The 12945-nt window shown below is 37.9% G+C and overlaps 1 protein-coding gene across 2 annotated transcripts in view; it reads right to left on the reverse strand.

The window, feature by feature from the left end:
* Positions 1–12945, reverse strand: part of TTC27 (tetratricopeptide repeat domain 27) — a 551099-nt gene that overhangs the window by 92483 nt on the left and 445671 nt on the right. For both annotated transcript variants that reach the window (XM_089690186.1, XM_089690185.1), the window contains exon 15: positions 1131–1229. In XM_089690186.1, coding sequence (XP_089546312.1) covers positions 1131–1229 — 99 coding nt within the window. The remainder of the gene's footprint in view (positions 1–1130; positions 1230–12945) is intronic.

Genomic DNA, 12945 nt, shown 5'->3' on the forward strand with positions numbered 1-12945 from the left:
GAAGTCACGGTGGTGACCCAGGATTCTCGACTATACAGGTTGAGGGGCTCCAGGCAGTTCTCGTAATGCAGAAGGAACTGATTTATCAGTTTCCTCTTTGGTTTGTACAGCCTTTTTTGTGACCTGTGGCCTGGAGATTTCTAAGATATTTGGGAGGGATGAAATCTCCAATCCTGGGTCCAGGTTTTGAGAGAAGCCAGCACACTGATTGCGCAGCTGTGTGCAGGCCTTTTTGTAGAGGCCCAAACCATGATTCTGGGCTCCACCCTGGCATACAGGAGGTCACTGCCTTGGAGAGGTGGAAGCCAGAGGCTTGCTGTGTGCAAAACAACCATTTTGGATAGAGCCTGCAGGAGACAGACGTAAATTGGTGTACAAGCCAGGAGGCTAAATATTTGTTGCATTTGTTGGATGATGGATACCCCTGCATGGGAAGTATGTTATTGAACTTTTGTTTAAATAAAATTGGGCTAAAAGGCCTTTAAAAAGAAGAAGAAGCGAGTTGCTGTGTGCTTTAAAAAAGAAAGCGCTACCATTTTGATACGAGTTCCCAATATATATATACACACACACACACACACACACACACACACACACACACACACACACACACACACACACACATATATATATATATATATATATATATATATATATATATAAAAATGTGTGTGTGTGATTTTGAGCACCCCTGCTGCCCTGTAGCAGTATTTCTGCTATAGGGCGGCGGGAAAGTGGTTAAAATAATGCACAAATAACAAAAATGACATTATTGTTGACATCACCATGAAATAAATACAAGTGAAAATGATAACTGCATTGTAGCACGAAATATGTCTAAGCTGGTGATGACCATCCACTATGCTGAATGCTTATCGGGTGCCGGCATAGTGTTAATCAAAGACTTTGTTATAGAAGTTAAACATGCAAATGCTATTGTATTACCTCTGTGGTGCTATATGCTCCACAGAGACTGTTGTTTCTGGTTATTTATTTTTACAAATTTAATGAAGGCATCTTGGCTTTAGTGACCTCTGGTCAAGAAAGAGTTAAGTAAAGCATTGCCATATTATTGTGTGTTCATTATATTCTAAACAAGCACATATAAACAGAATGATATTAATACTTACATCGGGCTCCAAGGTGACACAGCGCTGAAAAGCTCTTGCTGCTCCCTCATATCCTTGCAAAGTAATGTAGGCACATCCCAAGGAAAACCATACTCCAAGCTGAAGCAGGAAAACACAGACATTAACTTATCTAATCTATATGATATACAATCAAAACCTTTCATTATTGAGGGCAAATTTTATGGTTGTTTTCATGAAAATGTATATACAGTACTATATACTCTAAGTTTTAAAATCTTTTTGATTTTTTGGAAAATATACCATCCAAATTTTTCCACTTTGCTCTCATCTATATGGTATAATTCTTCCAATATGTATATATATATATATATATATATATATATATATATATATATACACTTAACTCTTTCCATCCAATCCTTTATTTTTGGGGCTTCTGTTGTTTGTCAGTATTTAGGAATAAGGCTTTTGGCTGCATTTAAAAGATGGACCAACATCATATTTTTATATTGCTTCACCAAAAGCTCTGATGTATAAAATAGGCAAACCATGGGTCCATCGGTACACTACTTCTCCGGATCTCTTGTGTATATATATCTCCCTCCAAAACTGTATTTTGGGACAGTCCCACCAGATGTCGGCCATTGTACCTTTACTCCCACATCCCCTGCAGCATTGGGCTGAGACCTCTGGTCTTAATTTATGCATCACGTTAGGAGTAATATACCATCTAACCAGACATTTATAATTCATTTCCACTATATTTATATTTACCGCTCCATGTCTTAAACTAAACATTTTAATTATTTGATGCTCATTCAATTTTGTTCCAAGCTCCATTTCCCACTTTTCCAAAATTATTTGGGGTACCGATCCCAGTAAGGATTCTATAAATACTAGATGTAGTGTGTTTTTGTGTTCTATTTGTCCTCAACAGTTCTAGAGGATACATTTCTTCCTCTGTCCCTAGTGGTTGTAGGAGCTTATTTAACCATACCACCACTCACCTAGTGTAGAAAAAATTTCCTTTCTTATTCCTCAAATCATGTAAAAAACATATAACCCCTTTATCCACAATATCTTTTAAACGTGCATTTCTACCAATAATCCATTTCCCTGAAATATCATTCCCGGGCAGAAAAAAATTAGTTCCTGCCAATGGGATTGCCGCTTGTGTAATTCATCCCAAATCTTAAATACATTCCGTGTCAAAGTACTCATCCCAAGTACGAAATTCCTGTGGTATCCAAATATACTTATCTAATGGTGCCTTACTAAGTGAACTCTCCATTTTTACCCACCTTCTCCCCTGTGCATTATATATCCACTCTACAATTCGTGATAACACTAAATTATATCATCTCTTGAAATCCGGAGTATTTAATACCACTTTTTTTTTGTTACTGTATAAAACTTCGTATTTAACTCTTGGTTTTCTGTTAACCCACACATATCTGAGTATCATTTTTTTAAAGAAACCTAAAAAATGACCCCGGAAGAGGTATTGGGAGCAAATTAAATTTACACAACTTTTGGTACTATTATCATCTTAATTATATTTATCCTCCCTATCCAGGACTGCTTTCCCGTAGAAGCTTTCCTCAATTCATCCTTTATCTCATTTATCAATGGGATATAATTTGCCTGATATATTTTCTTTATAGACGATGTTAATTTTATTCCCAAATACTTTAGTTCTTTTTCTCTCTATTTAAAGGGGAATTCTTTTTGTAAAGTTTGTTTCTCAGCCTTTGGGACATTTATATTTGAGATCTCACTTTTCAATGGGTTGATTTTAAGGGTAGATAGCTCTCCATATTCTTTCAGTTTTTTCATTAAATTTGGTAATGTTAATCTGGAGTGTGCTATATAGAACAGCATATCGTCTGCGTATGCTGCCACTTTACGTTCAGTATCCCCCAACCACATTCCCTTGACATCTACGTTATTTCTAACAGTTGCTAATAATGATTCTAAGGAGATCACAAATAGCAATGTGGATAGGGGACATCCCTGTCCAGTTTCATTTAACATTCTAAAAAATTTGGATAGTGAGCAGTTTACTTTTACTGCAGCTGAAGGATCTCTATATAGCTCATTTATCCACTGCATCATTCTAGACCTGATTCCTAATGTTCTCAGTATATTGATAATAAAGCCCCAATCTACTCTATTAAAGGCCTTTTCAGCATCAACCGACAGAGATTTCCGGAACCTCTCTTCTGTCATTTATTTGAAGAATAAATAATGTTCTTAAACCATTATCTTTTCCCTCTGTACCCGGGATGAATCCCACTTGATCTAAGTGTATTCAGTCAGACATCAGCTCTTTCAGCCTTGTCGCTAACACCTTCGCATACAGTTTTGTATCAGTATTCAACAAAGACATAGGTCTGTAGCTGGTACACTGAGACCAATCTTTCCCTTCCTTGGGTATAACTGTGATATATGCCTGTAGTGACTCCTCCATCATCTTTGTCTCCTCTCCCAGAGCATTCATATAAATTCATAGTTTAGGGGCTAATTGTTCTTTAAACTTCTTATAGTATCCCACTGTGAATCCATCTGGTCCTGGGCTCCTCCCTATTGCTGTGCCCTTTAATGCCATGTTGACTTCAATTGATATTGGGCTACCTAAAGTTTTTAATCTGGCTTTATTTAATCCAGGCATACTGGTCTTGTTCAAATAAATCAACCTCTTCTTCCTTCTTCTGATTCATTCTGATGTTTACGTTTTGACCCATATAGCCTACTATAAAATCTCTAAAATGTGTTGGCGATGTCAATGGTTGAATACACCATCTCTCCTTTTTCATCCTTAATTCTATTTATAAAGTTCTTTGATTTCTTTTCCTTCAACTTCTTCAATAAGTATTTTCCTGGTGTATTCCCCCACCGATATCTTTCCTTCGAAACCCTACTAAAATTTTCCTTGTTTCTTGTTCCATACTCCTTTAACTCCTCTCTTTTTAATATTATCTATTGTTGTAACTCTATATTTATCTTCTTTTTATGTAATTGTTTTAACTGATATAGTTCTTCTGTTAATATTCTAATTCTTTTTCCCCTGCTCTTTCTTTATCTCCGCCCCTATTGCTATCAGTATGCCCTTATTATAGGCCTACTGTGCTTCCCATACCGTGGCGATAGAAACTTCCTCAGACTCGTTTATCTTAGAGTATTGATCTATTTCCTGTTTTACTCTTATTTCCGCTTCTGGATTTTGTAAGATGATCTCATTTAATCTCCACATATTTATTTTACTCTGCTCCTTTCCAAACAGTAGTCTCAGTGTGACAGGGGCATGGTCCAATATAGATATTACATATATATTAGTTTTCACCAAAGACTCCAAAAGTCTATGTTCAATCAACATATAATCCAGTCTTGAATACATCCTGTGCGCCACAGAGAAGAAGGTATAGTCCCTTTCCTTTGGGTGGTCAACCCTCCAAGCATCCATCAACTGGCATTGATGTAGCTTTTTTTTTAACCACTTCCCGTCCAGCCCATGTACATAAACGGCCGGAAGGGAGCAGTGCAGGACCGGGTTGCCGTTCATAAACTATGAACGGCAACTGTACTGGTGACACTGTACTGCTAGGGTGACAGTATGTTAAAAAAAAAAATAAATGTAAAAATGTTTTTTAAAAATTATAATTTTTGGTTATAAACTAATTTGGGTTATTTTTTTTTACTAAAAAGATAACTGAATACATTTTGCCAATATGTATGAAAGATTATTTATTTGCAAAATTTTATAAACTTTTTTTCCACAAAAAAAAAATCCCAGTGGTGAATAAATACCACCAAAATAACGTTTTAGCTGTCTCAAAATGCTAATAAATGTATATGGGTGTTGCATGACCGCGCAATCGTCATTCAAAGTGTGATAGCACTAAAAGCTGAAAATTGGCCTAGACAGGAAGGGGGTAAAAGTGTCCAGACTTGAAGTGGTTAATATTCCTTACACTCCTATCTCCCTCTCTCCTGGCGGACGAAGAGGCATCTATCCGTGGGTCCAAGCAAAAATTTAAATCGCCTGCCACAATCACACTATCCCTTTTAAAGACTGTAAGCTTTGCCACTCTTCCTTCCAAGTATAATGTTGGATTTTTATTAGGGCAGTATATATTTGCTAGTGTACACTCTTCCCTGCAGATTTCCTCTTAGGAATAAATAGCGGCTAGCTGGATCTACAAGCTTTTCATCCAGAGTCAATTTTATAGTTTTTTTCAAAACCTATCGCCACTTCCTTTGCCCGTCTTATTGGAGAGTCCACATAATACCAGGTTGACAAGACTTTAGAGTATAACTTAGTATTTGAATCCTGGGATATATGTGTCTCCTGAAGAGACACCACTTCTATAGATCGTTTGTGTATTTCCTTTAAAACCTTATATCTTTTTGTTGGAGTATTTATTACTTTTAAGTTATGTCATAAAATTAACTGTGTTCCTTCCTCCCATTTTAACAGTTTTCCTACATGTATCCTGTGTAGGGGTAGAAGTAAACACTTTTGGAATATGTAGACCTTCCCTTTCTGCCACTCCCCCCAAGGACCCCACTGACCTATTTTTGGCCCTTGAATCAACTGTGGCCCACAGCCACAGTTGATTCCTTCTTCTGGGTAAGGCTCTGAACACACGCCCATTCAGACCCTGGTCTCCCATGTTGGGTCTGAGAGTTAGTAGCATGATTGACCTCCCTAATACCCGCCATTCTTCCCCCACCTGCCCCATCTTCTTCATGACCATTCTCTTGCCTGTCTAACACACATCTTCCTAACCCTTGGGGCCTCATATAACCTATATTCAGAAAAGGGATTTTATCTTCAAGACATTACTGGATGTGTGTGAGGGACATGGAAGCGTGGGAAAAGGCGAGAGAGCAGAGGAAAAAAAGAAGAAGAAAAAAAGTGGTTTTAGAAGTGGTTGGAGTGTAGGGGAATAAAGAAAATAAATAAGGAGTTGGGAGAAGCAGAAAGGGAAAAGATAAGGAGGGGGAATAGTAAGATAGATTAACAAAAATGAAATATGAACAATGCATATCCTTTTATAGTGTGTACTCATCTCAATTAACAGCACTAGGGTGTTTATTTTCTAAAGCTGGAGAGTGCAAAATCAGGCTCACTTCTGCAAGGAGGTTCGGGTTCTAACCTCAGCTTGTTCAATTAAGCTTTGTCAATAAAACCTGGAAGCTGATTGTTTTATATTTAGAAGTGAGTTTGCACTCTTCAGCTTTAGTAAAGAAACCCCTAAGTGTAATTTCTGTCTGCTGCTTTGTTCCTTTGCCATCATTTCTGACAAGTTTTCCTCACACCAAGAGAAAAAAAAGTGATGGGAAGGGATCTCCGGCACACAGACTATGATTGACAGCCTCAGTTATGTTCTTGTGTTCAGAAAAGGGGGAGGGGGGTTTCACTTCACCCGAAACAGCTTGGGAGACCTCAGAAGAGGTTTGGGTCGCTCTGTGAAATACCACTGCACAGGGCAGGTGAATATAACCTGTTTATTATATTAAATTAAAAAAATACCTTTAGTAACACTAAGTACAACAAGCTCTAACAAGAGGCTAAAAAGAAAAGCATAACAATTATTGACTTGCAAATTTTCATATTTACCTACAGTATGTAACTGACAATCTGGGCTCACTGGAAGTTGGTTAAAGTGATATTAAAAGGATAAAATGCCACTGATATTTGTTACAATGTCTATACATAATGCTTCTCAAAAAAAGCATCTAAATACTTTATTTTTGCTGTGCTATTTAGCAGTCAGATGACCTTTCCTTGCTTGTTCCTGTCTGCAGAGAAAGATTTGTGAAAGGAGCCTCTAGTAATTAGCTGACGAATGCTATATATGTCATCTAAAGAACTATGAACTACCTTCTTGTGTCTACATGGCACTAATTGGTGCTGTAGTGGTCACATTACTTAGTGATAAGTGACAATTCCTTCCCTCGCTCCTCCTCCATTTAAGGGGGGCTGGATGGAAGCTGAACACAAAAGGTTTTTTATCTTAATGTAGAGAATGCATTAAAGTAAAATACATTCTGCCTTTACAACTACTTTAACTATTGGGATTTCAGTAACATTTAAGCAAACATATTTTCTCCAATCTACCTCTACCAGCAATTTCTGGAAATTCTGCTTTTTATCCCAGGCCCTATAAGAGAAGTATGGGATATGTTTTTTTTTAAATCATATTTACCTAGATTAATGCAGCATCAGTCCGATCTGTCTGTCCCCTACTGGCTCTAAGTGTGAGAACTAAGCAAGCAAATGATTGCTGAGTTCCCACAGCCGCTGTGAGCAGAGAGTGGTAACTGTCAGTCACCAGCTGTCTGCTTCTGGCTCAGGCTCTCAGCAGATTGCTGACAGGCTGAGCCAGGTGCCGCTCCAGATTGTGGGGTGGAGCCTGACTTTAAATCCGGGATTCTTCTCCAGCCTGGACCAACTGAGTGACATCAGCCGACAGCTGTCAGCTGAAAATGGGTTACATTTGGACACAGCATTGTCAGTCTGGAGAGAGGAAAGTGTTAGACTAGCAAATTTAGATGGGTTTAACTAACATACTTCAGCTAACACTTTATAAACAGTCCCAGCAAACTTTTTTTTTTTTTTTACTTTTGGCATGAAGGTTTTACATAAATAAACAAAAGCTAACCATTGTAAGTACCCCTGTCAGTGGTAAATGGTTTGCCTCAACCCTTTAACTGCAACTTTTTCTGCTTAGCTTTGTCTGTTAAAGTAAGTTGAAAGATAACAGGCTTACTGGCTGGATCACTAGGAAAAAATAAATAAAATATAAAAATGAAAAATAACGTCACATACAGTATAAGCATTGGTAAACTGCAATTTAACACATTTTTGTTTTGGGTTTTAATATTGTTTTTTTTATTCTACTTTCTCATGGATAACTCTATTCATTCCTGGGTGGAAAGCAGGAATTCATTTCATGAGCTCCACTCAGACGTTTTTGGCTACATGCAAATTAAACACTGGATTTCAAAGATCTTTCTTCCCAATTATCACTTTCTGAGCATGTCTATTACCGCACACAACTCTCCAAAAATTACTATTAGCTACTCACAACTTAACATTTTAGCCACCCATACAACTGGAAAAATGACCATGGAGCGGCCAGGTCTGAAGAGGACTGGCACCAAATCTGGCCCACAGCTGTCTCTTGTTCTATTAATATAATGCCAACAGAATCTGCCATCACCTCAGTCCTCACCCAATGATATATGGTACCAACTACTGTAGATTAGTGCACCCCAACCATTCACATTCTCCATTATGCCTCAGGGGCTGCAATGGCACAGGTTGAAACTACTTCAATTCTCTCATTACCAAATCACCAGTATTCTGACACCCACAAAAGATTTCTCAAGCTATGGAACCCATGAATTTAATACACCCTTACCATGTTCCCATGCATAAGTCTAACCAATTTATAGCACCTCAATTCAGAAAGGAATACCTGAGAAATCCTGAAGTCTACCTTTGATTTTGTTTGAGTCTGATTACCCTAGTTGAGTTTACATTGGTGTGTTGGCAAACCAATCTAATAGTTTGAGTTTCCTTAATGTGCTGCACTTAAAACAGGATCATTTAAACTGACAAATTATTCTTATTGTTTTATTTGAATTAGAGTAACACATTTTCAAGTGGTTCATTTCTTCTAATACTTTTTTTTTTTATTGTTGGGGCATGGAATGTTTTGAAAGAACTTACTGTGCCATGGCCTCCCTAATCTCTTGTCAACCACATTATGTTTATGTGTGATGGCAGGGAAAGTGGCTTCTAATGCCCACACGCTGAACATATCCATTGCTAAGATGTTGGTGCTGAGAATGTGCTCCCACCACAGTGACCGGAATGAGCTGTAACAGGCAGCTCCCAGTCTCTGTTTGTGATTGGGAGCCAGGAGGAAGGGCACCTGATCATGTAACCACTGTAATAGTCAATTACAGTGATCACATGACTGGGAAGTCCACACCGGCAACCAGCATTAAGACCTAGTGTACAGGGACTTCGGGAGGGGTTAACACAGCATTAAGACCTTCGGGAGGGGTTAACACAGCATTAAGACCTAGTGTACAGGGACTTCGGGAGGGGTTAACACAAAGAACATCACCTCATTGTGGCTTCTATATCTAACAGAAGGGTGTGTTATTACAAACATAAATTACTGTCTTCTATGTCTCTTTTGTGTAGTGGAATACCCTACAGGTGACATTTCTCTGTTTCTTCTGTACTCAAAATAAAAGCGGAAACATACAAGCTGTGTAAACTTTTACTTGCGTAAATTCTTTTTGAACATATCCTATAATAAGTTAATTCTTTATATAAATTGCATTTCTTACTACAATACATTATGTCACTTATATGCGTTATTAAATGGACTTAAAAAAAAAGGAGCAGTATAAAAGACTGTTTTCCTAAGTCTAACATGTTAACTTTTGAAAAAGCAGACATGAAACATCACCAGGTCAGGTGATGTGATCCTTCAAGGTTAAACCCAGAGAGAAAATAATAAAACATAATAAATGACAACAAATGGAGAGCAAACTTGCTGAATCTATTTTAGTCTTGACTTATAATGTTAAATATTAAAATGTATTTTTGAATACTGAAGTGCTGCGGTTGCTAGGGTTAACTGTAAACCCTAGAAGCTGTTTTCTAGTCATCTAATACTTAAATAGACACATAAGCACCTTTTCCTGAAGCACTACAAAAAAGAGCTAATAATTCTGATCAGGCTTACCCATGGATACACATACAGTCAGGTCCATAGATATTGGGACATCAACACAATTTTAACATTTTTGGCTCTAAACACCACAATGGATTTGAAAATAAACGTACAAGATGTGCTTTAACTGCAGACTGTCAGCTTTAATTTGAGGGTATTTACATCCAAATCAGGTGAACGGTGTAGGAATTACAACAGTTTGCATATGTGCCTCCCACTTGTTAAGGGACCAAAAGTAATGGGACAGAATAATAATCATAATTCAAACTTTCACTTTTTAATACTTGGTTGCAAATCCTTTGCAGTCAATTACAGCCTGAAGTCTGGAACGCATAGACATCACCAGATGCTGGGTTTCATCCCTGGTGATGCTCTGCCAGGCCTCTACTGTAACTGTCTTCAGTTCCTGCTTGTTCTTGGGGCATTTTCTCTTCAGTTTTGTCTTCAGCAAGTGAAATGCATGCTTAATCGGATTCAGGTCAGGTGATTGACTTGGCCATTGCATAACATTACACTTCTTTCCCTTAAAAACTCTTTGGTTGCCTTTGCAGTATGCTTTGGGTCATTGTCCATCTGCACTGTGAAGCGGCGTCCAATGAGTTCTGAAGCATTTGGCTGAATGTGAGCAGATAATATTGCCCAAAACACTTCAGAATTCATCCTGCTGCTTTTGTCAGCAGTTACATCATCAATAAATACAAGAGGACCAGTTCCATTGGCAGCCATACATGCCCACGCCATGACACTACCACCACCATGCTTCACTGATGAGGTGGTATGCTTAGGATCATGAGCAGTTCCTTTCCTTCTCCATACTCTTCTCTTCCCATCACTCTGGTACAAGTTGATGTTGGTCTCATCTGTCCATAGGATGTTGTTCCAGAACTGTGAAGGCTTTTTTAGATGTCGTTTGGCAAACTCTAATCTGGCCTTCCTGTTTTTGAGGCTCACCAATGGTTTATATCTTGTGGTGAACCCTCTGTATTCACTCTGGTGAAGTCTTCTCTTGATTGTTGACTTTGACACACATACACCTACCTTCTGGAGAGTGTTCTTGATCTGGCCAACTGTTGTGAAGGGAAATTCTTCACCAGAGAAAGAATTCTTCGGTTATCCACCACAGTTGTTTTCCGTGGTTTTCCGGGTCTTTTGGTGTTGCTGAGCTCACCGGTGCGTTCCTCCTTTTTAAGAATGTTCCAAACAGTTGTTTTGGCCACGCCTAATGTTTTTGCTATCTCTCTGATGGGTTTGTTTTGTTTTTTCAGCCTAATGATGGCTTGCTTCACTGATAGTGACAGCTCTTTGGATCTCATCTTGAGAGTTGACAGCAACAGATTCCAAATGCAAATAGCACACTTGAAATTAACTCTGGACCTTTTATCTGCTCATTATAATTGGGATAATGAGGGAATAACATACACCTGGCCATGGAACAGCTGAGAAGCCAACTGTCCCATTACTTTTGGTCCCTTGACAAGTGTGAGGCACATATGCAAACTGTTGTAATTCCTACACCGTTCACCTGATTTGGATGTAAATACCCTGCAGTTAAAGCACATCTTGTTCGTTTCATTTCAAATCCATTGTGGTGGTGTATAGAGCCAAAAATGTTAGAATTGTGTCGATGCCCCAATATTTATGGACCTGACTGTACATGCCATCAACAACTGGTCATGGGACCAGATTTTTTGATTGTTGATGTAATTGTTATTGCTGATATACTGCTACACTCTTAAAAAAGTCAATATATTGCACATCTGGAAAGCGTATATTTTTAGTATTCTTACCATAATGTAATAGTTTTTTCCCAAGTTGGATTTTAACCCATGGTTGTGGCATAAATGGATGCCATCTGAGAACCTCTCTTGGCAGCTGCTCTCAGTACGCTCAACAGGCAAATGTCCCTGGTAAAAATCAAGTACATACTAGGAGAGGCCGCTCATCTGTCCTGCTTTTTTTTCACTAGTTTGTCGCATGTATAAAAGCACATTTCCTTTCTGGATTCATTTGAGTATTTGCCTGCTCAAGCAATACCTGGATTTCCTTATTCTCCAATAATCATTTAGAATATTCTTTACTACATATATTATTTTCATCTTGTGAATCGTTGATAATGTTAATGTAACATGGCATATTCAACTACCCAAATCCATATTTTTCATATTTCAAATACAGATTTGGATGTAACATCTTTTTCAAGAGAATAATATTGCATATTTCCTGTATCAAACTACAACTGACACAGTCAGTGTTTGTGGGGTGACATTGCTGGCATCCTAAAAATGCTGCCTGGCTGTGTGCAATGCCAAGTCAAGTCAAAGGATAGAACCAGCGTGCTGTAAATGAGTGTCAGAAAAGTGTAATAACTCCTTTTTGCTATTCACTCCGGCGCCTTAGAAACTATTAAAGCTTTAGTATGACAGTGAACAAACATTCTCAATAAGAGAGGTACAAAATAGAAACCGGAATATTTGTCTTATTAAAAGGTATACAATAAGAAGTGTAGGTAATTTGAAATAGTAGCACATAAACTACATACTACATTATAATGAACTTGTTTAACTTGCCTTACTTGCCAAAGTCCTTGCTTGATTCATGCAAATATTAGTATACAGTTGCAAGAAAAAGTATGTGAACCCCTTGGGATTATGTGGAGTTTTGCATGAATTGGGCATAAAATGTGCTCTGAACGTCATCTAAGTCACAACAATAGAAGAACACAGTCTGCTGAACATAATACTACGCAAACATTAGATGTTGCCATGGTTTAATTGCACATAACATGTAAACATTCACAGTGCAGGGAGGAAAAAGTATGTGAGGCCCTAGCTTAATGACTTCTCATTTAAATAAGTGATTTTTAAAAAAATATTTTTGATACAGTGCCTCTAAAATCCATTATTGGCCTTTTTATGTTTCCTTGGTTCAATTGATTATCATTATGGGACATGGCACATAGAAGCTTGATATATGCCCTCACAGGTTGTCACTCTGTATTGGGTATGTTTCTTCATTTTAGGAGTATGACTAACATGCATGGCAAGTGCAGGTTAGCAACCATCTCATTTTCTTGCTTTCCAAAAGTACAATTT

This window comes from Staurois parvus, unplaced genomic scaffold (genome assembly GCF_062004578.1).
Source record: "Staurois parvus isolate SC_StPar_1 unplaced genomic scaffold, SC_StPar_1.0 ptg000520l, whole genome shotgun sequence".
Lineage (NCBI taxonomy): Eukaryota > Metazoa > Chordata > Amphibia > Anura > Ranidae > Staurois > Staurois parvus.